Consider the following 25807-nt stretch of genomic DNA (forward strand, 5'->3'; position numbering starts at 1 on the left):
GAGTGTCGCACGGTCAGAGGGTCAGTACTGAGGGAGTGCCGCACTGTCAGAGGGTCAGTACTGAGGGAGTGCCGCATTGTCAGAGGGTCAGTACTGAGGGAGTGCCGCACTGTCGGAGGGTCAGTACTGAGGGAGTGCCGCACTGTCAGAGGGTCAGTACTGAGGGAGTGCCGCACTGTCAGAGGGTCAGTACTGAGGGAGTGCTGCACTGTCGGATGGTCAGCATTGAGGGAGTGCTGCACTGTCGGAGGGTCAGTACTGAGGGAGTGCATTACTGTCGGAGGGTCAGTACTGAGGGAGAGCCGCACTGTCGGAGGGTCAGTACTGAGGGAGTGCTGCACTGTCGGATGGTCAGTACTGAGGGAGTGCTGCACTGTTGGAGGGTCAGTACTGAGGGTGTGCCGCACTGTCAGAGGGTCAGTACTGAGGGAGCGCTGCACTGTCGGAGGGTCAGTACTGAGGGAGTGCTGCACTGTCAGAGGGTCAGTACTGAGGGAGTGCCGCACTGTCAGAGGGTCAGTACTGAGGGAGTGCTGCACTGTCGGAGGGTCAGTGCTGAGGGAGCACCGCACGGTCAGAGGGTCAGTACTGAGGGAGTGCTGCACTGTCGGAGGGTCAGTACTGAGGGAGTGCAGCACTGTCAGAGGGTCAGTACTGAGGGAGTGCTGCACTGTTGAAGAGTCAGTACTGAGGGAGTGCCGCACGGTCGGAGGGTCAGTACTGAGGGAGTGCTGCACTGTCGGCAGGTCAGTACTGAGAGAGTGCCGCGCTGTTGGAGGGTCAGTACTGAGGGAGTACAGCACTGTCAGAGGGTCAGTACTGAGGGACTGCTGCACTGTCAGAGAGTCAGTACTGAGGGAGTGCCGCACTGTCGGAGGGTCAGTACTGAGGGAGTGCTGCACTGTCGGCGGGTCAGTACTGAGGGAGTGCCGCACTGTCGGAGAGTCAGTACTGAGGGAGTGCTGCACTGTCGGCGGGTCAGTACTGAGGGAGCGCCGCACTGTCGGAGTTTCAGTACTGAGGGAGCGCTGTAGTATTGGACGATCAGTACTGAAGGAGTGCAGCACAGTTGGACGGTCAATGCTGAGGGTCTGCTGGAGATGAGGCATTAAAACAAGGCCCCAGCTGTCCTCTCAGGCGGATGTAAACAATCCCATCGCCCCTATTGTGGAGAAGCGGAGGGGGAGTTCTCCCTGGTCCCCTGGGTCCAATAAGTAACCCTGCACCAACACCGCTGCAGTGGATTAGCTTCGTGGGAGCTTGCTGTGCGCCAATTGGCAGCTGCGATTCTTACACTGCAACGGTGAGCACGCTTCCAGTAATGTCATCGATTGGCCATGAAGCACTTTGGCACAGCCTGAGGCGGTGAAAGGTGCTACTCAAATGCAGATCTGCCTTGCTTCTGGCCTGGCTCGTTTTGGTCTCGCATTGTAACTGGCGAAGGCGACAGTCGGTCCTCCCCAAGGAGGTTACGCCTCTGGGACCTGGGGCCAGGGTTTCTGCCAATTTTGGGGAATGAGCTTAAGCTGCGGCTTCTGACCTCTCGAGTAATCCCTCCTCTGAAGATGGGAATCTTCCCCTCGCTGGTGGATTTTCTTAATGGCATTTGACAAGGCTCCTTCCTTCTGACTGCAGCTGGTAATCCAGCTGTCCTTAGTGAACCATCGCTGGGAAGCAGCCTCCTCCGAGGGGGCGTTGCTGCCGGAGCTGGGATGAGGAGGGACCCATCGTTGGGAGCAGGGATCGAGAGGGAAGAGGTTTCCTGCACGGGAATCACGATCTTGACGCAGTGAGGCTTCTCGGAGGCTGACCAGTAAGTTGTATTCTCTTGTTTGGACCTCGCTGGGTGCTGGTACTGGACCTTCCCCACCCAACGCTCTCCACGAACCCAGGGGAGAGATCGAGCGGACTGTGCCCGTACTCACTGGGGTGGAGAAAGAGTGAGAGGTGGGTCTCATTGAAAGAGACGAGATCCCCGAGGGAGCTCGGCAGGGGGGGGGGGGATGCTGAGCAGATGTTTCCTCTCGTGGGGGAGTCTAGAACGAGGGGACGCAGTTTCAGAGTTGGGGGTTCCCCCCCATTTAAGCTGGAGGTGAGGAGGAATTTCTTCCCTCAGGGGGTCTGTCTTCCCCGGAGAGCAGCGGAGGCTGGGTCAGTGAATATATTCGAGGCTGAGTTGGACAGATCTTTGATCGACAAGGGAGTCCAGGGTTAGGGGGACAGACAGGAAAGTGGAGCTGAGACCACAACCCGATCAGCCATGATCTTATTGAATGGTGGAGCAGGCTCGAAGGGCCGAATGGCCTACCCCAGGTCCTAATTCCTGTGTTCCTAACGTTTACCATCACTTCCCCCATCCACCCCCCATCCCTGTTTCTTCAAAGCATCGACTCTCAATTCTCCCTGATCGACAAAGTTGCTCAGCTATTTGCAAAACCTTCCAACAATAACTCGTATTTATCTAGCCCCTTGAACCTCAAACAAGCCGATGCATTTCACAGGCGTGTGAGCAAGACAAGCAATCAACAACCAAGTACACTTTGGGAGATATTGGGGCAGGTCAAAGCTCAGTCAAAGACTTCGGCTTTAAGGAGCGTCTTAAAGGAGGAGAGAGAGATAGAGAGAGATAGAGAGGGAGAGAGAGAGAGAGAGAGAGGCGTAGGGAGGGAATTCCAGGGCTTAGGGCCCCAGGCAGCTGAAGGTGGAGCGATGGAGGATGGGGGATGGTCAAGAGGCCAGAATTGGAAGAGCGCAGAGATCTCGGAGGATTGTAGGGGCTGGAGGAGGTTACAGAGATAGGGAGGGTTATGGGGCTGGAGGATGTTACAGAGATAGGGAGGGTTGTAGGGGCTGGAGGAGGTTACAGAGATAGGGAGGGGTGTAGGGGCTGGAGGGGGTTACAGAGATAGGGAGGGGTGTAGGGGCTGGAGGAGGTTACAGAGATAGGGAGGGGTATAGGGGCTGAGGAGGTTAGGGAGATAGGGAGGGTTGTAGGGGCTGGAGGAGGTTACAGAGATAGGGAGGGTTGTAGGGGCCGGAGGAGGTTACAGAGATAGGGAGGGTTGTAGGGGCTGGAGGTGGTTACAGAGATAGGGAGGGTTGTAGGGGCCGGAGGAGGTTACAGAGATAGGGAGGGTTGTAGGGGCTGGAGGAGGTTACAAAGATAGGGAGGGTTGTAGGAGCCGGAGGAGGTTTCAGAGATAGGGAGGGTTGTAGGGGCTGGAGGAAGTTACAGAGATAGGGAGGATTCTAGGGGCTGGAGGAGGTTACAGAGGTAGGGATGGTTATAGGGACTGGAGGAGGTTACAGAGATAGGGAGTGTTGTAGGGGCTGGAGGAGGTTACAGCGGTAGAGAGGTTTGTAGGGGCTGGAGGAAGTTACAGAGGTAGGGATGATTGTAGGGGCTGGAGGAGGTTACAGAGATAGGGAGGGTTGTAGGGGCTGGAGGAGGTTACAGAGATAGGGAGGGTTGCAGGGGCTGGAGGAGGTTACAGAGATAGGGAGGGTTGTAGGTGCTGGAGGAGGTTACAGGGATAGGGAGGGGTGTAGGGGCTGGAGGAAGTTACAGAGATAGGGAGGGTTGTAGGGGCCGGAGGAGGTTACAGAGATAGGGAGGGTTGAAGGGGCTGGAGGTGGTTACAGAGATAAGGAGGGTTGTAGGGGCCGGAGGAGGTTACAGAGATAGGGAGGGTTGTAGGGGCTGGAGGAGGTTACAGAGATAGGGAGGGTTGTAGGGGCTGGAGGAGGTTACAAAGATAGGGATGGTTGTAGGAGCCGGAGGAGGTTTCAGTGATAGGGAGGGTTGTAGGGGCTGGAGGAAGTTACAGAGATAGGGAGGATTGTAGGGGCTGGAGGAGGTTATAGAGATAGGGAGGGTTGTAGGGGCTGGAGGAGGTTACAGAGATAGGGAGGGTTGTAGGGGCTGGAGGAGGTTACAAAGATAGGGAGGGTTGTAGGAGCCGGAGGAGGTTCCAGTGATAGGGAGGGTTGTAGGGGCTGGAGAAGGTTACAGAGGTAGGGAGTATGTGAAACCATGGAGGGATTTGAAGATGAGAAGTCAGCTGGATGTGGGTTTGGGTTTCAGTGAAGAGACTTGAAGCCGTAATCCAGGCCGACGCTTCCAGTGCCAGGACTGAGGGGGTGCAGCACTGTCTGAGGTGTCGATTTTAGATGAGGTGTTAAACCTAGTCTGCCCCCTCAGATGGATATAAAAGATCTCACAGCCACTATTGCGAAGGGGGGGGTAGATCTGTCCCGTGTCCTGGGTCCGATATTTACCCCTGGACCTACATCAATGTAAACAGATGGACCTGGGCCATTGCCCAGGCAGCTGTTTGTGGGAGCTTGCTGTGCGCTATTTGGCTGCCGCGTTCCCCGCATGATAATGGCGGCCACACACCAGAAAGTATCTCGTTGTCTGTGAATCGCTCTGGGATGTCCCGAAGTGGAAGGCGCTAGGGAAACGCAAGTTCTCCTTCTCTCTCTCTCTCTCTCTCTCTGACGCCTGTTTGTCTCTTTAAGGTTGACATGGATTTCGGAGGTTTGGAAACAGTTGTGGCCAATTCTGCTTACGTGGCGGCCCGGGGCAGCAATGACAGCGCCTCGGCCTTTGCCACGAGGGACAAGAAGATGCGGGCCCGTCTGAAGCTGCCGCCTGTGGCGCAGTGCGAGCACCTGAGGGAGGAGATCGACCTGAGCTTCAGGAGCATCTGCTGCCAACAGCCAATCGGGAAGAAGCTCTTCCAGGAGCAGCTGACGAACACGGAGCAATTCAAGATGGCCGCTGGCCTGTGGCAGGACATGGAGGCCTACACCACCTCGGAGGAGGCCCAGCGCGCCCCCCTCGCCCAGACCATCGTCAACAAGTACTACGACTCCGACTCGCAAGACTTCTGCTCCTTCCTGGGCGAGAAGGCCATCATCCGGGTCAAGGAGGACCACAGGAACGGGCACAGCCAGCTCTTCCGCGAGTCGGAGCAGCAGCTGCTGACCTACCTGGAGTCCCACGCCCTGGACGGCTACAAGGCCAGCGACCTCTTCCTCAGGTTCCTGCAGTTCAAGTGGCTGGAGGCCCAGGCCGTGGGGGAGGAGTGGTTCACGGACTTCAGGGTCCTGGGCAAGGGGGGCTTCGGGGAGGTGTGCGCCTGCCAGATGAAAGCCACGGGCAAGATGTACGCCAACAAGAAACTGAACAAGAAAAGGCTGAAGAAACGGAAGGGGCACGAGGTAGGCACTTTGTCATTGGCGATGCCGCAACACCATGGACCAGGGTTGGAGATCCCAGGGCGTCCAGCCCTTGCCTGATTTTTATTTTTCATTCATTTACAGGATGCGGGCATCACTGGCTGGGGCCCAGTATTTATTGCCCCTTGAGAAGGTGGTGGGTGAGCTGCTGCCTTCTTGAGCCGCTGCAGTCCCATGTGGTGTAGGTACACCCACCGCGCTGTTAGGGAGGGAGTTCCAGGATTTTGACCCAGCGACAGTGAAGGAACGGCCGATATATTTCCAAGTCAGGATGGTGAGTGACTTGGAGGGGAACTTCCAGGTGGTGGTGTTCCCCATGTGTCTGCTGCCCTTGTCCTGCTAGATGGTAGTGGTCGTGGGTTTAGAAGGTGCTGTCTGAGGAGCCTTGGTGAGTTCCTGCAGTGCATCTTGTAGATGGTACACACACTGCTGCTACTGTGCGTCGGTGGTGGAGGGAGTGAATGTTTGTGGATTGGGTGCTGATCAAGCGGGGCTGCTTTGTCCTGGATGATGTGGAGCTTCTTGAGTGTTGTGGGAGCTGCACTCATCCAGGTAACACCAACAACACTTAAGAAACTTAACATCATCCAGGACAAAGCAGCCCCACTTGCTCAGCACCCAATCCACAAACATTCACTCCCTCCACCACAGACACACAGTAGCAGCAGTGTGTGTACCATCTACAAGATGCACTGCAGGAATTCACCAAGTTCCTTCGACAGCACCTTCCAAACTCACAACCCTACCATCTAGAAGGACAAGGGCAGCAGACACATGGGGAACACCATCACCTGGAAGTTCCCCTCCAAGTCACTCACCATCCTGACTTGGAAATATATCGGCCGTTCCTTCACTGTCGCTGGCTCAAAATCCTGGAACTCCCTCCCTAACAGCGCGGTGGGTGTACCTACACCACAGGGACTGCAGCGGTTCAAGAAGGCAGCTCACCCCCACCTTCTCAAGGGGCAATTAGGGATGGGCAATAAATACTGGGCCCAGCCAGCGATGCTCACATCCCATAAATGAATTTTTTAAAAATCAGACAAGGGTTGGAGACCCCAACAGAATAGACAGGGTCTTCCCCTGCATCATTTTGCAGTGAAATAGCAGACAGATTTCCTGGATGTCAAGCTAAGGGAGGAATGTATGGCATCCATTGCCCACACAGCCATTCACACAGCCTCTGAGACTGTCTATCTTTGCTGAATTTCAGCTTGTTCGTCTTCGGTGAGTTCGCCCTAATGCCATTGGGTTGTAGGTGTACCACAGTGTCCATGCCATTGGGTTGTAGATGTACCACAGTGTCAATGCCATTGGGTTGTAGGTGTACCACAGTGTCCATGCCATTGGGTTGTAGGTGTACCACAGTGTCCATACCATTGGGTTGCAGCTGTACCACAGTGTCCATGCCATTGGGTTGTAGGTGTACCACAGTGTCCATGCCATTGGGTTGTAGGTGTACCACAGTGTCCGTACCATTGGGTTGTAGGTGTACCACAGTGTCCATGCCATTGGGTTGTAGGTGTACCACAGTGTCCATGCCATTGGGTTGTAGGTGTACCACAGTGTCCATGCCATTGGGTTGTAGGTGTACCACAGTGTCCATGAAATTGGGTTGCAGGTGTACCACAGTGTCCATGAAATTGGGTTGCAGGTGTACCACAGTGTCCATGAAATTGGGTTGTAGGTGTACCACAGTGTCCATGCCATTGGGTTGTAGGTGTACCACAGTGTCAATGCCATTGAGTTGTAGGTGTACCACAGTGTCCATGCCATTGGGTTGTAGGTGTACCACAGTGTCCATGCCATTGGGTTGTAGGTGTACCACAGTGTCCATGCCATTGGGTTGTAGGTGTACCACAGTGTCCGCCATGGCTAAATGAGGAGCATTCTCGTCTCGGAGAAAATTATTGGTTCAAGTCACACTCAGGACCTGAATCCTAAAGCCTAGGTTGACCCTCCAGTGCAGTATTGAGGGAGTGCTACACTGTCAGAGGGTCAGTACTGAGGGAGCGCCGCACTGTCAGAGGGTCTGTACTGAGGGAGTGCTGCACTGTCAGAGGGTTTGTACTGAGGGAGTGCTGCACTGTCGGAGGGTCGGTACTGAGGGAGTGCTGCACTGTCATAGGGTCAGTACTGAGGGAGTGCCGCACTGTCAGAGGGTCAGTACTGAGGGAGTGCTGCACTGTCAGAGGGTCAGTACAAAGGGAGTGCTGCACTGTCGGAGGGTTGGTACTGAGGGAGTGCTGCACTGTCAGAGCGTCTGTACTGAGGGAGTGCTGCACTGTCAGAGATGCCATCTTTCAGATGAAGTGTAGCAAAAGATCTCATGACTGCTATTTGGAAGAAGAACAGGGGATTCCTCTCTGCAGCTGATACTTATCCCTCAACCAACATCACAAAAGTTGATAATCTGATTATTATGAATGTGGGATCTTGTTGTGCGTAAATTGGCTGCACCATTTGCAACAGTAACTACACTTCAGAAACACTTCATTGGCTGTGCTTCGTTTTTTTGTAGTGTTGTCACTGTTGGAACAATATGCGCACAGCAAGATTCCACAAACAGCATGGAAATGTATCTCCTCTCTATCGAAGACGGGTGTGTCACATGGGGAGTCTCCCCATTGCAGAGTTGTGACATAAAGAAGGTGCCGGTCCAGTGAATGACAGGGCTCTGGACCATTTACTCTGTATGTACACCGACGCCACTCACCTCGAGCTGACAGTCACCCTCGTCGACCTCCCCAGTGCCTCAAAACTGTCTGGGGCTTCCCAAACCGTGGGTCGTGACCCCCCCCCACCTCCACCGAGTGGGATCACAAGGTGAAATTTTGGGGTCAGGAGGTGAGAGGCAGCAATGGCTGCTGTAGAATTTACAGCTGCAAGGCCCCTTTAAATCTTCAAAGGGGAGGGATGGTGGGCGTGGCCTATTGGACTTCTCTCTGAGGCTCAGTTGCTGCTGCAAAAAAAGCCTGTAAAAAGCGAGGCATTTGGGGTTATTCTTGTAGAAATCCTGCCACTTCCACTCATGCTGCCCCCCACCCCACAACAGTAAAGGCCTCACCCACCACCAACCCTCCCCCCACCCCCACAACCCTGCTCAGCAACTCTTGTTACCCCACCGCCCCCCCCCCCACACCCCCAAACTTTCCCTCTGGGGTCACTCATTAAAATGGGGTCACGCTGGGGATGAGCTAGGGAAGCCTTGCTCCAAATTGTCACGTTCCAGTTAAATATTGGCAAACGGGCAGCACAATCCCCATTCCCCTAACCACTGACCCCATCCAGTTCCTGCCAACATTCTGAGGTTCAGCTAGGCTGTTCACAAGCATTGACCACGATACGAACATATATCAACCTCGTAGCAGAGCTACCACTGAGATACACGCCTCCCAACTCATAATATTGCCTCTTTTGCCACTGTTTTGCACCTTTGCTGAGACCCTCAGCCAGACCTTTTTATCTCTGTGACAATTCCAGTGGTCTCCTGAATTCTTATCTTCTTGTTCAAATCTCTCCATGGGCCTCGTTCCATTCCCAATCTCTGTAAGCCCTCCAACCCCTACAACCCTCCCTATCTCTGTAACCCCCTCCAGCCCCTACACCCCTCCCTATCTCTGTAACCTCCTCCAGCCCCTACACCCCTCCCTATCTCTGTAACCTCCATCAGCCCCTACAACGCTCCCTATCTCTGTAACCTCCTCCAGTCCCTACACCCCTCCCTATCTCTGTAACTTCCACCAGCCCCTACATCCCTCCCTATCTCTGTAACCCCCTCCAGCCCGTACAACCCTCCCTATCTCTGTAACCCCCTCCAGCCCCAGAAACCCTCCCTATCTCTGTAACCCCTTCCAGCCCCGACAACACTCCCTATCTCTGTAATCTCCTTCAGTCCCTACAATCCTCCCTATATCTGTAACCTCCTCCAGCACCTACAACCCTCCCTATCTCTGTAACCCCCTCCAGCCCCTACACCCCTCCCTATCTCTGTAACCTCCTCCAGCCCCTACACCCCTCCCTATCTCTGTAACCTCCAACAGCCCCTACAACGCTCCCTATCTCTGTAACCTCCTCCAGTCCCTACACCCCTCCCTATCTCTGTAACTTCCACCAGACCCTCCATCCCTCCCTATCTCTGTAACCCCCTCCAGCCCGTACAACCCTCCCTATCTCTGTAACCCCCTCCAGCCCCAGCAACCCTCCCTATCTCTGTAACCCCTTCCAGCCCCGACAACACTCCCTATCTCTGTAATCTCCTTCAGTCCCTACAATCCTCCCTATATCTGTAACCTCCTCCAGCACCTACAACCCTCCCTATCTCTGTAACCCCCTCCAGCCCCTACAACACTCCCTATCTCTGTAACCCCGTCCAGCCCCTACAACCCTCCCTATCTCTGTAACCCCCTCCAGCCCCTACGACCCTCCCTATCGCTGTAACCTCCTCCAGTCCCTACAACTCTTCCAATCTCTGTAACCTCCTCCAGCCCCTACAAACCTCCCTATCTCGGTAACCTCCTCCAGCCCCTACAACCCTCCCTATCCCTGTAACCTTCTCCAGCCCTTACAACCCTCCCTATCTCTGTAACCCCCTCCAGCCACATACACCCTTCCCTATCTCTGTAACCTCCTCCAGACCCTACAACCCTCCCTATTTCTGTAACCTCCTCCACACTCTATAACCCTCCCTATTTCTGTAAACTCCTCCATGCCCTACAACCCTCCCTATCTCTGTAACCTCCTCCAGTCCTACAACCCTCCCTCTCTCTGTAACCTCCTCCAGCTCCTACAACCCTCCCTATCTCTGTAACCTCCTCCAGCCCCTACAACCCTCCATATCTCTGTAACCTCCTCCAGCCCCTACATCCATTCCTATCTCTGTAACCTCCTCCAGCCCCTACAACCCTCCCTATCTCTGTAACCTCCTCCAGCCCCTACAATCCTCTCTGTCTCTGTAACCTCCTCCAGTCCCTACAACCCTCCATATCTCTGTAACCTCCTCCAGTCCCTAAAACCCTCCCTATCTCTGTAACCTCCTCCAGCCCCTACAATCCTCTCTGTCTCTGTAACCTCCTCCAGTCCCTACAACCCTCCCTATCTCTATAACCTCCTCCAGTCCCTACAACCCTCCCTATCTCTGTAACCTCCTCCAGCCCCTACAACCCTCCCTATCTCTGTAACCTCCTCCAGTCCCTACAACCCTCCTTATCTCTGTAACCTCCTCCAGCCCCTACAACGTTCCCTATCTCCATAACCTCCTCCAGCCCCTACAATCCTCTCTGTCTCTGTAACCTCCTCCAGCCCCTACAACCCTCCCTATCTCTGTAACCTCCTCCAGTCCCTACAACCCTCCCTATCTCTGTAACCTCCTCCAGCCCCTACAACCTTCCCTATCTCCATAACCTCCTCCAGCCCCTACAATCCTCTCTGTCTCTGTAACCTCCTCCAGTCCCTACAACCCTCCATATCTCTGTAACCTCCTCCAGTCCCTACAACCCTCCCTATCTCTGTAACCTCCTCCAGCCCCTATAACCCTCCCTATCTCTGTAACCTCCTCCAGCCCCTACAACCTTCCCTATCTCTGTAACCTCCTCCAGCCCATACAAACCTCCCTATCTCTGTAACACTCTCCAGCCATTACAACTCTCCCTGTCTCTGTAACCTCCTCCAGCCCCTACAACCCTCCCTATTTCTGTAACCTCCTCCAGCCTTTAAAACCCTCCCTATCTCTGTAACCCCCTCCAGCCCCTACAACCCTCCCTATCTCTGTAACCTCCTCCAGCCCCTACAATCCTCTCTGTCTCTGTAACCTCCTCCATTCCCTACAACCCTCCATATCTCTATAACCTCCTCCAGTCCCTACAACCCTCCCTATCTCTGTAACCTCCTCCAGCCCCTACAACCCTCCCTATCTCTGTAACCTCCTCCAGTCCCTACAACCCTCCCTATCTCTGTAACCTTCTCCAGCCCTTACAACCCTCCCTATCTCTGTAACCCCCTCCAGCCACATACACCCTTCCCTATCTCTGTAACCTCCTCCAGACCCTACAACCCTCCCTATTTCTGTAACCTCCTCCACACTCTATAACCCTCCCTATTTCTGTAAACTCCTCCATGCCCTACAACCCTCCCTATCTCTGTAACCTCCTCCAGTCCTACAACCCTCCCTCTCTCTGTAACCTCCTCCAGCTCCTACAACCCTCCCTATCTCTGTAACCTCCTCCAGCCCCTACAACCCTCCATATCTCTGTAACCTCCTCCAGCCCCTACATCCATTCCTATCTCTGTAACCTCCTCCAGCCCCTACAACCCTCCCTATCTCTGTAACCTCCTCCAGCCCCTACAATCCTCTCTGTCTCTGTAACCTCCTCCAGTCCCTACAACCCTCCATATCTCTGTAACCTCCTCCAGTCCCTAAAACCCTCCCTATCTCTGTAACCTCCTCCAGCCCCTACAATCCTCTCTGTCTCTGTAACCTCCTCCAGTCCCTACAACCCTCCCTATCTCTATAACCTCCTCCAGTCCCTACAACCCTCCCTATCTCTGTAACCTCCTCCAGCCCCTACAACCCTCCCTATCTCTGTAACCTCCTCCAGTCCCTACAACCCTCCCTATCTCTGTAACCTCCTCCAGCCCCTACAACCTTCCCTATCTCCATAACCTCCTCCAGCCCCTACAATCCTCTCTGTCTCTGTAACCTCCTCCAGTCCCTACAACCCTCCATATCTCTGTAACCTCCTCCAGTCCCTACAACCCTCCCTATCTCTGTAACCTCCTCCAGCCCCTATAACCCTCCCTATCTCTGTAACCTCCTCCAGCCCCTACAACCTTCCCTATCTCTGTAACCTCCTCCAGCCCATACAAACCTCCCTATCTCTGCAACACTCTCCAGCCATTACAACTCTCCCTGTCTCTGTAACCTCCTCCAGCCCCTACAACCCTCCCTATTTCTGTAACCTCCTCCAGCCTCTAAAACCCTCCCTATCTCTGTAACCCCCTCCAGCCCCTACAACCCTCCCTATCTCTGTAACCTCCTCCAGCCCCTACAATCCTCTCTGTCTCTGTAACCTCCTCCATTCCCTACAACCCTCCATATCTCTATAACCTCCTCCAGTCCCTACAACCCTCCCTATCTCTGTAACCTCCTCCAGCCCCTACAACCCTCCCTATCTCTGTAACCTCCTCCAGTCCCTACGACCCTCCCTATCTCTGTAACCTCCTCCAGCCCCTACAACCTTCCCTATCTCTGTAACCTCCTCCAGCCCCTACAACCCTCCCTATCTCTGTAACCTCCTCCAGCCCCTACAAACCTCCCTATCTCTGTAACCCCCTCCAGCCCCATACACCCTTCCCTATCTCTGTAACCTCCTCCAGTCCCTACAACCCTCCCTATCCATGTAACCTCCTCCATCCCCTACAACCCTCCCTATCTCTGTAACCTCCTCCAGCCCCTACAATCCTCTCTGTCTCTGTAACCTCCTCCAGTCCCTACAACCCTCCGTATGTCTGTAACCTCCTCCAGTCCCTACAACCCCCCTTATCTCTGTAACCTCCTCCAGCCCCTACAATCCTCTCTGTCTCTGTAACCTCCTCCAGTCCCTACAACCCTCCATATCTCTATAACCTCCTCCAGTCCCTACAACCCTCCCTATCTCTGTAACCTCCTCCAGCCCCTACAAACCTCCCTATCTCTGTAATCCCCTCCAGCCCCATACACCCTTCCCTATCTCTGTAACCTCCTCCAGTCCCTACAACCCTCCCTATCCATGTAACCTCCTCCATCCCCTACACCCATTCCTATCTCTGTAACCTCCTCCAGCCCCTACAACCCTCCCTATCTCTGTAACCTCCTCCAGCCCCTACAATCCTCTCTGTCTCTGTAAGCTCCTCCAGTCCCTACAACCCTCCATATCTCTGTAACCTCCTCCAGTCCCTACAACCCCCCTTATCTCTGTAACCTCCTCCAGCCCCTACAATCCTCTCTGTCTCTGTAACCTCCTCCAGTCCCTACAACCCTCCATATCTCTATAACCTCCTCCAGTCCCTACAACCCTCCCTATCTCTGTAACCTCCTCCAGCCCCTACAACCCTCCCTATCTCTGTAACCTCCTCCAGTCCCTACGACCCTCCCTATCTCTGTAACCTCCTCCAGCCCCTACAACCTTCCCTATCTCTGTAACCTCCTCCAGCCCCTACAACCCTCCCTATCTCTGTAACCTCCTCCAGCCCCTACAAACCTCCCTATCTCTGTAACCCCCTCCAGCCCCATACACCGTTCCCTATCTCTGTAACCTCCTCCAGTCCCTACAACACTCCCTATCTCTGTAGCCTCCTCCAGCTTCTACAACCCTCCCTATCTCTTAAATGCCTCCAGCTCCTACAACCCTCCATATCTCTGTAACCTCCTCCAGTCCTGCAACGCTCCCTATCTCTGTAACCTCCTCCAGTCCCTACACCCCTCCCTATCTCTGTAACCTCTTCCAGTCCTACAACCCTCCCTACCTCTGTGACCTCCTCCAGCCCCTACAACCCTCCCTATCTCTGTAACCTCCTCCAGCCCCTACAACCCTCCGAGATCTCTGCGCTCCTCCAATTCCGGCCCCTTGACCATCTCCCGATTCCCATCGCTCCACAATTGGCGGCTGTGCCTTCAGCTGCCTGGGGCCCTAAGCTCTGGAATTCCCTTCCTAAACCTCTCCACCTTTCTCTCTCTCTCTCTCGCCGTCTCTCTCCCTCTCTCTCTCTCTCTCTCTCCCCCTCTCTCTTCATTTAAGACATTCTTTAAAACTGATCTCTTTGACCAAGCTTTTGGCCACTTGTCCGTAATATCTCTGTTTGTTGCTCAGGCTCAAAATGGTGTTGGATAATTGCTCCTAGGACATTTTACAACATTAAAGGCGCTATATAAATGGAAATCGGTGCTGCAGTCTTCACTGGTTTTCTCCAGGCCTCACTCCAATCTCTTTCTCCCTCTCTCTCTAGGCTGCGATCGTTGAGAAGCGGATTCTTGCCAAGGTTCACAGTCGTTTCATTGTAACCCTGGCCTATGCCTTTCAGACCAAACATGAGTTGTGTCTGGTTATGACCTTAATGAATGGAGGAGACCTCAGGTAAGAAGGATCTTGAGTGTCCTCCCAAGAGGAGGGTTGAATGTTAAATGGAAACAAAACCTGGCCTACTTGTAACTTTCATCACCAAATCTGCCCAGTGCCTCCCAAAAATTCCTTCCTTATCCCTCCTCCGCTTCCAACCTTAAGCGTTCACTCCCTCCACCACCAACACACAGCAGCAGCAGTGTGTGTACCATCTACAAGATGTACTGCAGCAACTCACCAAGGCTCCTTTGACAGCACCTTCCAAACCCACGACCACTACCACCTAGAAGGACAAGGGCAGCAGACACATGGGGAACACCACCACCTGGAAGTTCTCCTCTAAGTCACTCACCATCCTGACTTGGAAATATATCGGCCGTTCCTTCACTGTCTCTGGGTCAAAATCCTGGAACTCCCTCCCTAACAGCGCTGTGGGTGTACCTACACCACATGGACTGCAGCGGTTCAAGAAGGCAGCTCACCACCACCTTCTCAAGGGGCAATTAGGGATGGGTAATGAATGCTGGGTCCAGCCAGCGATGCCCACATCCCATGAATGAATAAAAAAAACTGGTCCGAAACCCAGCCTCCCGAACCTTGTTTCTCTCCATGTCTCACTGTCCATCGCTCGCACCCTTTGGCCTGTGCTGCGTCTGCATTTCCTGACATCTTAATTTAAAATCCTCAACCTGATGCCTGTCTTTCACATGAGGAACATTGGACCTAGAGGAGTCCATTCAGCCCCTCAAGCCTGTTCCACGCCATTCACTGAGATCATGGCTGATCTGTGGCCTAAGTCCATACACCTGACTTTGCCCCATATCCCTCTGTACCTCTGGTTAACTAAAACCTGTCAGTCTCAGATTTAAAATTAACAATCGATCCAGCGTCAATTGACGTTTGTGGAAGAGAATTCCAAACTTCTGCCAACCTTTGTGTGTGGAAGCGTTTCCTCATCTCACTCCTGAAAGGTCAGCTCCTAATTTTTAAGACTTTGCCCCCACCCAGTCCCAAATTCCCCAAACAGTTTCTTTCTATCGACCCTGTCTGTTCCCGTAATATTGTGAAAACTTTGATCAAATCTCCCCTCAGCCTTTATATTCCAGGGAATACAATGCTAGTTTGTGTAATCTCTCCTTGTCATTTAACCCGTGATTCCAGGTCTCATTCCAGTGAATCAACCCTCACTCCTTCCAGGAGCGATATACGCTTCCTGAGGTGTGGTGATTATTGATTATTTAGCCGAGGGTCTCAGCTGTCCATTCGATACATGTGAAAAAAATCCCATGGCTATTGTTACAAAGAAGAGCCGGGGCTGGGTGTTTTGGGGAGAGTGTGGTTGGGGGGTGTGTGTGTTTGGGGAATAGTCTGTGTTTGGGGGGGTGTGTGTTTGGGGGAGGGTGTGTGTTTGGAGGGAGTGTGTGTTTGGGGGGGCATGTGTGTTTGGGGGAGATTGTGTGTTTGGAGAAGAGTGTGTGTTTGTGGGGGAGTGTGTGTTTGGGGGAGCATGTGTGTATGGGGGAGTGTGTGTTTGGGGGTGTGTGTGTGTTTGGGGGAGAGTGTGTGTTTGGAGAAGAGCTTGTGTTTGGGGGGGAATGTGTGTTTGGGGGCTGTGTGTGTTTGGGGAAGAGTGTGTGTTTGGAGAAGAGTGTGTGTTTGGGGTGTGTGTGTGTTTGGGGAAGAGTGTGTCTTTGGAGAAGAGCGTGTGTTTGGGGGGGAGTGTGTGTTTGGGGGCTGTGTGTGTTTGGGGAAGAGTGTGTGTTTGGGGGAGAGTGTGCGTTTGGGGGAGTGTGTGTGTTTGGAGAAGAGTGTGTGTTTGGGGTGTGTGTGTGTTTGGGGAAGAGTGTGTCTTTGGGGGAGAGTGTGTGTTTGGAGAAGAGCGTGTGTTTGGGGAAGAGTGTGTGATTGGGGGAGAGTGTGTGTTTGGGGGAGGGTGTGTGTTTGGAGGGAGTGTGTGTGTTTGGGGGAGGGTGTGTGTTTGGAGGGAGTGTGTGTTTGGGGGGGCATGTGTGTTTGGGGGAGATTGTGTGTTTGGAGAAGAGTGTGTGTTTGTGGGGGAGTGTGTGTTTGGGGGAGAGTGTGTGTTTGGGGGAGCATGTGTGTATGGGGGAGTGTGTGTTTGGGGGTGTGTGTGTGTTTGGGGGAGAGTGTGTGTTTGGAGAAGAGCGTGTGTTTGGGGGGGAGTGTGTGTTTGGGGGCTGTGTGTGTTTGGGGAAGAGTGTGTGTTTGGGGGAGAGAGTGTGTTTGGGGGAGAGTGTGTGTTTGGGGAAGTGTGTGTGTTTGGGGAAGTGTGTGTGTTTGAGGGGTGTGTGTGTTGGGGGGTGTGTGTGTTTGGGGAAGAGTGTGTGTTTGGGGAAGAGTGTGTGTTTGGGGAAGTGTGTGTGTTTGGGGGAGAGTGTGTGTTTGGGCGGTGTGTGTGTTTGGGGGGTGTGTGTGTTTGGGGAAGAGTGTGTGTTTGGGGAAGAGTGTGTGTTTGGGGAAGTGTGTGTGTTTGGGGGAGAGTGTGTGTTTGGGCGGTGTGTGTGTTCGGGGGGGTGTGTGTTTGGGGAAGAGTGTGTGTTTTGGGAGAGAGTGTGTTTGGGGGGTGTGTGTGTTTGGGGAAGAGTGTGTGTTTGGGGGAGAGTGTGTGTTTGGGGGAGAGTGTGTGTTTGGAGAAGAGCATGTGTTTGGGGAAGAGTGTGTGTTTGGGGGAGAGTGTGTGTTTGGGGAAGTGTGTGTGTTTGGAGAAGTGTGTGTGTTTGAGGGAGAGTGTGTGATTGGGAAAGTGTGTGTGTTTGGGGAAGTGTGTGTGTTTGGGGGAGAAAGTGTGTTTGGGGAAGTGTGTGTGTTTGGTGAAGAGTGTGTGTTTGGGGAAGAGTGTGTGTTTGGGGGGGGTGTGTGTTTGGGGAAGAGTGTGTGTTCGGTGGGGGGTGTGTGTTTGGGGAAGAGTGTGTGTTTGGGGAAGTGTGTGTGTTTGGGGGAGAGTGTATGTTTGGGGGGGTGTGTGTTTGGGGAAGTGTGTGTGTTTGGGGAAGTGTGTGTGTTTGGGGGAGAGTGTGTGTTTGGGGAAGTGTGTGTGTTTGGTGAAGAGTGTGTGTTTGGGGAAGAGTGTGTATTTGGGGAAGAGTGTGTATTTGGGGAAGAGTGTGTGTTTGGGGAAGAGTGTGTGTTTGGGGAAGTGTGTGTGTTTGGGGGAGAGTGTGTGTTTGGGGAAGAGTGTGTATTCGGGGAAGAGTGTGTGTTTGGGGAAGAGTGTGTGTTTGGGGAAGTGTGTGTGTTTGGGGGAAATTGTATGTTTGGGGGGGGGTGTGTTTGGGGAAGAGTTTGTGTTTGGGGAAGTGTGTGTGTTTGGGGGAGAATGTGTGTTTGGGGAAGAGTGTGTGTTTGGGGAAGTGTGTGTGTTTGGGGAAGAGTGTATGTTTGGGGAAGAGTGTGTGTTTGGGGGAGAGTGTGTGTTTGGGGGGGGGTGTGTGTTTGGGGAAGAGAGTGTGTTTGGTGGGGGGGTGTGTGTTTGGGGAAGGGTGTGTGTTTGGGGAAGTGTGTGTGTTTGGGGGAGAGTGTATGTTTGGCAGGGTGTGTGTTTGGGGAAGAGTGTGTGTTTGGTGGGGGGTGTGTGTTTGGGAGAGAGTTTGTGTTTGGGGAAGTGTGTGTGTTTGGGGAGAGTGTGTGTTTAGGGGAGAGTGTGTGTTAGGGGAAGTGTGTGTGTTTGGGGAAGTGTGTGTGTTTGGGGATGAGTGTGTGTTTGGGGGAGAGTGTGTGTTAGGGGAAGTGTGTGTGTTTGGGGAAGTGTGTGTGTTTGGGTGTGTGTGTGTTTGGGGGCGTTGTGTGTTTGGGGAAGAGTGTGTGTTTGGGGGAGAAAGTGTGTTTGGGGAAGTGTGTGTGTTTGGTGAAGAGTGTGTGTTTGGGGAAGAGTGTGTGTTTGGGGGGGGTGTGTGTTTGGGGAAGAGTGTGTGTTTGGTGGGGGGTGTGTGTTTGGGGAAGAGTGTGTGTTTGGGGAAGTGTGTGTGTTTGGGGGAGAGTGTATGTTTGGGGGGGTGTGTGTTTGGGGAAGTGTGTGTGTTTGGGGAAGTGTGTGTGTTTGGGGGAGAGTGTGTGTTTGGGGAAGTGTGTGTGTTTGGTGAAGAGTGTGTGTTTGGGGAAGAGTGTGTATTTGGGGAAGAGTGTGTGTTTGGGGAAGAGTGTGTGTTTGGGGAAGTGTGTGTGTTTGGGGGAGAGTGTGTGTTTGGGGAAGAGTGTGTATTCGGGGAAGAGTGTGTGTTTGGGGAAGAGTGTGTGTTTGGGGAAGTGTGTGTGTTTGGGGGAAATTGTATGTGTGGGGGGGGGTGTGTTTGGGGAAGAGTTTGTGTTTGGGGAAGTGTGTGTGTTTGGGGGAGAATGTGTGTTTGGGGAAGAGTGTGTGTTTGGGGAAGTGTGTGTGTTTGGGGAAGAGTGTATGTTTGGGGAAGAGTGTGTGTTTGGGGGAGAATGTGTGTTTGGGGGGGGGTGTGTGTTTGGGGAAGAGAGTGTGTTTGGTGGGGGGGTGTGTGTTTGGGGAAGGGTGTGTGTTTGGGGAAGTGTGTGTGTTTGGGGGAGAGTGTATGTTTGGCAGGGTGTGTGTTTGGGGAAGAGTGTGTGTTTGGTGGGGGGTGTGTGTTTGGGAGAGAGTTTGTGTTTGGGGAAGTGTGTGTGTTTGGGGAGAGTGTGTGTTTAGGGGAGAGTGTGTGTTAGGGGAAGTGTGTGTGTTTGGGGAAGTGTGTGTGTTTGGGGATGAGTGTGTGTTTGGGGGAGAGTGTGTGTTAGGGGAAGTGTGTGTGTTTGGGGAAGTGTGTGTGTTTGGGTGTGTGTGTGTTTGGGGGCGTTGTGTGTTTGGGGAAGAGTGTGTGTTTGGGGGTAGGGTGTGTTTGGGGAAGTGTGTGTGTTTGGGGAAGAGTGTGTATTTGGGGAAGAGTGTGTGTTTGGGGAAGAGTGTGTGTTTGGGGAAGTGTGTGTGTTTGGGGGAAATTGTATGTTTGGGGGGGGTGTGTTTGGGGAAGAGTTTGTGTTTGGGGAAGTGTGTGTGTTTGGGGGAGAGTGTGTGTTTGGGGAAGAGTGTGTGTTTGAGGAAGTGTGTGTGTTTGGGGAAGAGTGTGTGTTTGGGGAAGAGTGTGTGTTTGGGGGAGAGTGTGTGTTTGGGGGGGGTGTGTGTTTGGGGAAGAGTGTGTGTTTGGTGGGGGGGTGTGTGTTTGGGGAAGGGTGTGTGTTTGGGGAAGTGTGTGTGTTTGGGGGAGAGTGTATGTTTGGCAGGGTGTGTGTTTGGGGAAGTGTGTGTGTTTGGGGAAGAGTGTGTGTTTGGTGGGGGGGTGTGTGTTTTGGGAATGGTGTGTGTTTGGGGAAGTGTGTGTGTTTGGGGGAGAGTGTATGTTTGGCAGGGTGTGTGTTTGGGGAAGAGTGTGTATTTGGGGAAGAGTGTGTGTTTGGGGAAGAGTGTGTGTTTGGGGAAGTGTGTGTGTTTGGGGGAAATTGTATGTTTGGGGGGGGTGTGTTTGGGGAAGAGTTTGTGTTTGGGGAAGTGTGTGTGTTTGGGGGAGAGTGTGTGTTTGGGGAAGAGTGTGTGTTTGAGGAAGTGTGTGTGTTTGGGGAAGAGTGTGTGTTTGGGGAAGAGTGTGTGTTTGGGGGACAGTGTGTGTTTGGAGATGAGTGTGTGTTTGGGGGAGAGTGTGTGTTTGGAGGGGTGTGTGTGTTTGGGGGGGAGTGTGTGTTTGGAGAAGAGCGTGTGTTTGGGGGGGTGTGTGTTTGGGGAATAGTGTGTGTTTGGGGGGGGTGTGTTTGGGGTACAGTGTGTGTTTGAGGGAGAGTGTGTGTTTGGGGGAGATTGTGTGTTTGGAGAAGTGTGGGTGTTTGGGGGGGTGTGTGTTTGGGGGAGAGTGTGTATTTGGGGAAGAGTGTGTGTTTGGGGAAGTGTGTGTGTTTGGGGGAGAGTGTATGTTTGGGGGGGTGTGTGTTTGGGGAAGAGTGTGTGATTGGGGAAGAGTGAGTGTTTGGGGAAGTGTGTGTGTTTGGGGGAGAGTGTGTGTTTGGGGAAGAGTGTGTGTTTGGGGGAGAGTGTATGTTTGGGGGGGTGTGTGTTTGGGGAAGAGTGTGTGATTGGGGAAGAGTGTGTGTTTGGGGCTGTGTGTGTTTGGGGAAGAGTATGTCTTTGGGGGAGAGTGTGTGTTTGGGGGAGAGTGTGTGTTTGGAGAAGAGTGTGTGTTTGGGGAAGAGTGTGTTTTTGGGGGAGAGTGTGTGTTTGGGGAAGTGTGTGTGCTTGGAGAAGTGTTTGTGATTGGGGGAGAGTGTGTGTTTGGGGAAGTGTGTGTGTTTGGGGGAGAGTGTGTGTTTGGGGAAGGGTGTGTGATTGGGGGAGAGTGTGTGTTTGGGGAAGAGTGTGTGTTTGGGGAAGAGTATGTGTTTGGGGAAGTGTGTGTGTTTGGGGGAGAGAGTGTGTTTGCGCGGTGTGTTTGTTTGGGGGTGGTGTGTGTTTGGGGAAGAGTGTGTGTTTGGGGGAGAGTGTGTGTTTTGGGGGAGAATGTGTGTTTTGGGGGGGGGGTGTGTTTGGGGAAGATTGTGTGTTTGGGAGGAGGGTGTGTTTGGGGAAGTGTGTGTGTTTGGGGACGTGTGTGTGTTTGGGGGAGAGTGTGTGTTTGGGGAAGTGTGTGTGTTTGGGGAAGAGTGTGTATTTGGGGAAGAGTGTGTGTTTGGGGAAGAGTGTGTGTTTGGGGAAGTGTGTGTGTTTGGGGGAGAGTGTATGTTTGGGGGGGTGTGTGTTTGGGGAAGAGTGTGTGATTGGGGAAGAGTGTGTGTTTGGGGCTGTGTGTGTTTGGGGAAGAGTATGTCTTTGGGGGAGAGTGTGTGTTTGGGGGAGAGTGTGTGTTTGGAGAAGAGTGTGTGTTTGGGGGAGAGTGTGTATTTGGGGAAGAGTGTGTGTTTGGGGAAGTGTGTGTGTTTGGGGGAGAGTGTATGTTTGGGGGGGTGTGTGTTTGGGGAAGAGTGTGTGATTGGGGAAGAGTGAGTGTTTGGGGAAGTGTGTGTGTTTGGGGGAGAGTGTGTGTTTGGGGAAGAGTGTGTGTTTGGGGGAGAGTGTATGTTTGGGGGGGTGTGTGTTTGGGGAAGAGTGTGTGATTGGGGAAGAGTGTGTGTTTGGGGCTGTGTGTGTTTGGGGAAGAGTATGTCTTTGGGGGAGAGTGTGTGTTTGGGGGAGAGTGTGTGTTTGGAGAAGAGTGTGTGTTTGGGGAAGAGTGTGTTTTTGGGGGAGAGTGTGTGTTTGGGGAAGTGTGTGTGCTTGGAGAAGTGTTTGTGATTGGGGGAGAGTGTGTGTTTGGGGAAGTGTGTGTGTTTGGGGGAGAGTGTGTGTTTGGGGAAGGGTGTGTGATTGGGGGAGAGTGTGTGTTTGGGGAAGAGTGTGTGTTTGGGGAAAAGTATGTTTTTGGGGAAGTGTGTGTGTTTGGGGGAGAGAGTGTGTTTGCGCGGTGTGTTTGTTTGGGGGTGGTGTGTGTTTGGGGAAGAGTGTGTGTTTGGGGGAGAGTGTGTGTTTTGGGGGAGAATGTGTGTTTTGGGGGGGGGTGTGTTTGGGGAAGATTGTGTGTTTGGGAGGAGGGTGTGTTTGGGGAAGTGTGTGTGTTTGGGGACGTGTGTGTGTTTGGGGGAGAGTGTGTGTTTGGGGAAGTGTGTGTGTTTGGGGAAGAGTGTGTATTTGGGGAAGAGTGTGTGTTTGGGGAAGAGTGTGTTTTTGGGGAAGTGTGTGTGTTTGGGGAGAGTGTATGTTTGGGGGGGTGTGTGTTTGGGGAAGAGTGTGTGTTTGGGGAAGTGTGTGTGTTTGGGGGAGAATGTGTGTTTGGGGGAGAGTGGGTGTTTGGGGGAGAGTGTGTGTTTGGGGAAGTGTGTGTGTTTGGGGAAGAGTGTGTGTTTGGAGATGAATGTTTGTTGGGGGGGGTGTGTTTGGGGGAGAGTGTGTGTTTGGGGGAGAGTGTCTGTTTGGAGAAGAGTGTGTGTTTGGGGGAGAGTATGTGTTTGGAGAAGAGTGTGTGTTTGGGGGAGAGTGTATATTTGGGAAAGTGTGTGTGTTTGGGGAAGAGTGTGTGTTTGAGGGTGGGGTGTGTGTTTGGGAGAGAGTGTGTGTTTGGGGAAGAGTGTGTGTTTGGGGGAGAGTGTGTGTTTGAGAAAGTTTGTATGTTTGGGGAAGAGTGTGTGTTTGGGGGAGAGTGTGTGTTTTGGGGGGGTGGTGTGTGTGTTTGGGGGAGAGTGTGTGTTAGGAGAACAGTGTATGTTTGGGGGGGTTAGTGTTTGGGGAATTGTGTGTGTTTGGGGGGGGTGTGTGTTTGGGGGTGTGTGTGTTTGGGGGAGAGTGTGTGTTTGGGGCAGCGTGTGTGTTTAGAGGGAGCATGTGTTTTGAGGGGGGGTTGTGTGTTTGGGGGAGATTGTGTGTTTGGAGAAGAGTGTGTGTTTGGGGGAGAGTGTGTGTTTGGAGAAGAGTGTGTGTTTGGGGGAGAGTATGTGTTTGGAGGAGAGTGTGTGGGGGAGAGTGTGTGTTTGGGGGAGAGTGTGTGTTTGTGTGGGGTGTGTGTTTCAGGGGGTGTGTGTTTGGGGAAGAATATGTGTTTGGGCTGGGTGTGTGCTTGGAGTGGGGTATGTGTTTCGGGGTATGTGCGTGTTTGAGGGAGACTGTGTGTTTGGGGGAGAGTGTGTGTTTGGGGGAGAGTGTGTGTTTGGGGGAGAGTATGTGTTTGGGGGGGTGTGTTTTTGGGGGGATGTGTTTCGTGAGGGGGGGGTGAGTTTGGGGGCGAGTGTGTTTAGGGGTGTGTGTGTTTAGGGAAGAGTGTGTGTTTAGGCTGGGTGTGTGTTTCGGCTGCGTGTGTGTTTGGGTGGGGTGTGTGTTTCGTGGGATGTGTGTGTTTGGGGGACAGTCTGTGTTTGGGGGATCTGTGTTTCATGGGGTGTGTGTATTTGGGGGAGGGTGTGTGTTTGGGGGGTTTGTGTTTGGGGAAGACTGTGTGTTTGGGGGAGAGTGTGTGTTTGGGGGGGAGTGTGTGTTTGGATATGGGTGTGTTTGGGGAAGACTGTGTGTTTGGGGGAGAGTGTGTGTTTGGGGGGGAGTGTGTGTTTGGGGATGGGTGTGTTTGGGAAGAGTGTGTGTTTGGGAAGAGGGTGTGTTTGGGGGGATGTGTGTTTGGGGGAGAGTGTGTGTTTGGGGAAGAGTGTGTGTTTGGGGCGGGTGTGTGTGTTTGGGGGTGTGTGTGTGTGTTTGTGGGAGAGTGTTTGTTTGGGGGAGACTGTGTGTTTGGGGGAGAGTGTGTGTTTGTGGGGGAGTGTGTGTTTGGATATGGGTGTGTTTGGGGAAGACTGTGTGTTTGGGGGAGAGTGTGTGTTTGGGGGGGAGTGTGTGTTTGGGGATGGGTGTGTTTGGGAAGAGTGTGTGTTTGGGAAGAGGGTGTGTTTGGGGGGATGTGTGTTTGGGGGAGAGTGTGTGTTTGGGGAAGAGTGTGTGTTTGGGGCGGGTGTGTGTGTTTGGGGGTGTGTGTGTGTGTTTGTGGGAGAGTGTGTGTTTGGGGGAGACTGTGTGTTTGGGGGAGAGTGTGTGTTTGGAGAAGAGTGTGTGTTTGGGGAGGTGTGTGTTTGGGGGAGAGTGTGTGTTTGGAGAAGAGTGTGTGTTTGGGGAGGTGTGTGTTTGGCGAAGAGTGTGTGTTTGGGGGAGAGTGTGTGTTTGGGGGAGAGTGTGTGTTTGGGGGGGGTGTGTTTGGGGTACAGTGTGTGTTTGAGGGAGAGTGTGTGTTTGGGGGAGATTGTGTGTTTGGAGAAGTGTGGGTGTTTGGGGGGGTGTGTGTTTGGGGGAGAGTGTGTATTTGGGGAAGAGTGTGTGTTTGGGGAAGTGTGTGTGTTTGGGGGAGAGTGTATGTTTGGGGGGGTGTGTGTTTGGGGAAGAGTGTGTGATTGGGGAAGAGTGAGTGTTTGGGGAAGTGTGTGTGTTTGGGGGAGAGTGTGTGTTTGGGGAAGAGTGTGTGTTTGGGGGAGAGTGTATGTTTGGGGGGGTGTGTGTTTGGGGAAGAGTGTGTGATTGGGGAAGAGTGTGTGTTTGGGGCTGTGTGTGTTTGGGGAAGAGTATGTCTTTGGGGGAGAGTGTGTGTTTGGGGGAGAGTGTGTGTTTGGAGAAGAGTGTGTGTTTGGGGAAGAGTGTGTTTTTGGGGGAGAGTGTGTGTTTGGGGAAGTGTGTGTGCTTGGAGAAGTGTTTGTGATTGGGGGAGAGTGTGTGTTTGGGGAAGTGTGTGTGTTTGGGGGAGAGTGTGTGTTTGGGGAAGGGTGTGTGATTGGGGGAGAGTGTGTGTTTGGGGAAGAGTGTGTGTTTGGGGAAGAGTATGTGTTTGGGGAAGTGTGTGTGTTTGGGGGAGAGAGTGTGTTTGCGCGGTGTGTTTGTTTGGGGGTGGTGTGTGTTTGGGGAAGAGTGTGTGTTTGGGGGAGAGTGTGTGTTTTGGGGGAGAATGTGTGTTTTGGGGGGGGGGTGTGTTTGGGGAAGATTGTGTGTTTGGGAGGAGGGTGTGTTTGGGGAAGTGTGTGTGTTTGGGGACGTGTGTGTGTTTGGGGGAGAGTGTGTGTTTGGGGAAGTGTGTGTGTTTGGGGAAGAGTGTGTATTTGGGGAAGAGTGTGTGTTTGGGGAAGAGTGTGTGTTTGGGGAAGTGTGTGTGTTTGGGGGAGAGTGTATGTTTGGGGGGGTGTGTGTTTGGGGAAGAGTGTGTGATTGGGGAAGAGTGAGTGTTTGGGGAAGTGTGTGTGTTTGGGGGAGAGTGTGTGTTTGGGGAAGAGTGTGTGTTTGGGGGAGAGTGTATGTTTGGGGGGGTGTGTGTTTGGGGAAGAGTGTGTGATTGGGGAAGAGTGTGTGTTTGGGGCTGTGTGTGTTTGGGGAAGAGTATGTCTTTGGGGGAGAGTGTGTGTTTGGGGGAGAGTGTGTGTTTGGAGAAGAGTGTGTGTTTGGGGGAGAGTGTGTATTTGGGGAAGAGTGTGTGTTTGGGGAAGTGTGTGTGTTTGGGGAAGTGTGTGTGTTTGGGGGAGAGTGTGTGTTTGGGGAAGAGTGTGTGTTTGGGGGAGAGTGTATGTTTGGGGGGGTGTGTGTTTGGGGAAGAGTGTGTGATTGGGGAAGAGTGTGTGTTTGGGGCTGTGTGTGTTTGGGGAAGAGTATGTCTTTGGGGGAGAGTGTGTGTTTGGGGGAGAGTGTGTGTTTGGAGAAGAGTGTGTGTTTGGGGAAGAGTGTGTTTTTGGGGGAGAGTGTGTGTTTGGGGAAGTGTGTGTGCTTGGAGAAGTGTTTGTGATTGGGGGAGAGTGTGTGTTTGGGGAAGTGTGTGTGTTTGGGGGAGAGTGTGTGTTTGGGGAAGGGTGTGTGATTGGGGGAGAGTGTGTGTTTGGGGAAGAGTGTGTGTTTGGGGAAGAGTATGTGTTTGGGGAAGTGTGTGTGTTTGGGGGAGAGAGTGTGTTTGCGCGGTGTGTTTGTTTGGGGGTGGTGTGTGTTT

The 25807-nt window shown here is 53.1% G+C and overlaps 1 protein-coding gene across 1 annotated transcript; it reads left to right on the forward strand.

Annotated features, from left to right (window-relative positions):
- The first annotated feature begins 1617 nt into the window (after nt 1–1617).
- LOC121272387 (rhodopsin kinase GRK1-like) lies at nt 1618–14358 on the forward strand. Its single transcript, XM_041179054.1, has 3 exons — nt 1618–1813; nt 4522–5226; nt 14227–14358. Exons 2-3 carry the CDS (start codon nt 4528–4530, stop codon nt 14356–14358), a joined length of 831 nt encoding a protein of 276 aa, XP_041034988.1. The 5' UTR covers nt 1618–1813; nt 4522–4527.
- Nucleotides 14359–25807: the final 11449 nt, after the last annotated feature.

Source organism: Carcharodon carcharias, chromosome 33 (assembly GCF_017639515.1).
Source record: "Carcharodon carcharias isolate sCarCar2 chromosome 33, sCarCar2.pri, whole genome shotgun sequence".
NCBI classification, from domain to species: domain Eukaryota; kingdom Metazoa; phylum Chordata; class Chondrichthyes; order Lamniformes; family Lamnidae; genus Carcharodon; species Carcharodon carcharias.

Coding starts and splice junctions, on each gene's coding strand:
- LOC121272387 (XM_041179054.1), top strand. CDS start 4,528: ATGGATTTCGGAGGTTTGGAAACAGTTGTGGCCAATTCTGCTTACGTG. Junction 5,227..14,226: donor AGAAACGGAAGGGGCACGAG/GTAGGCACTTTG, acceptor CTCTCTCTCTAG/GCTGCGATCGTTGAGAAGCG.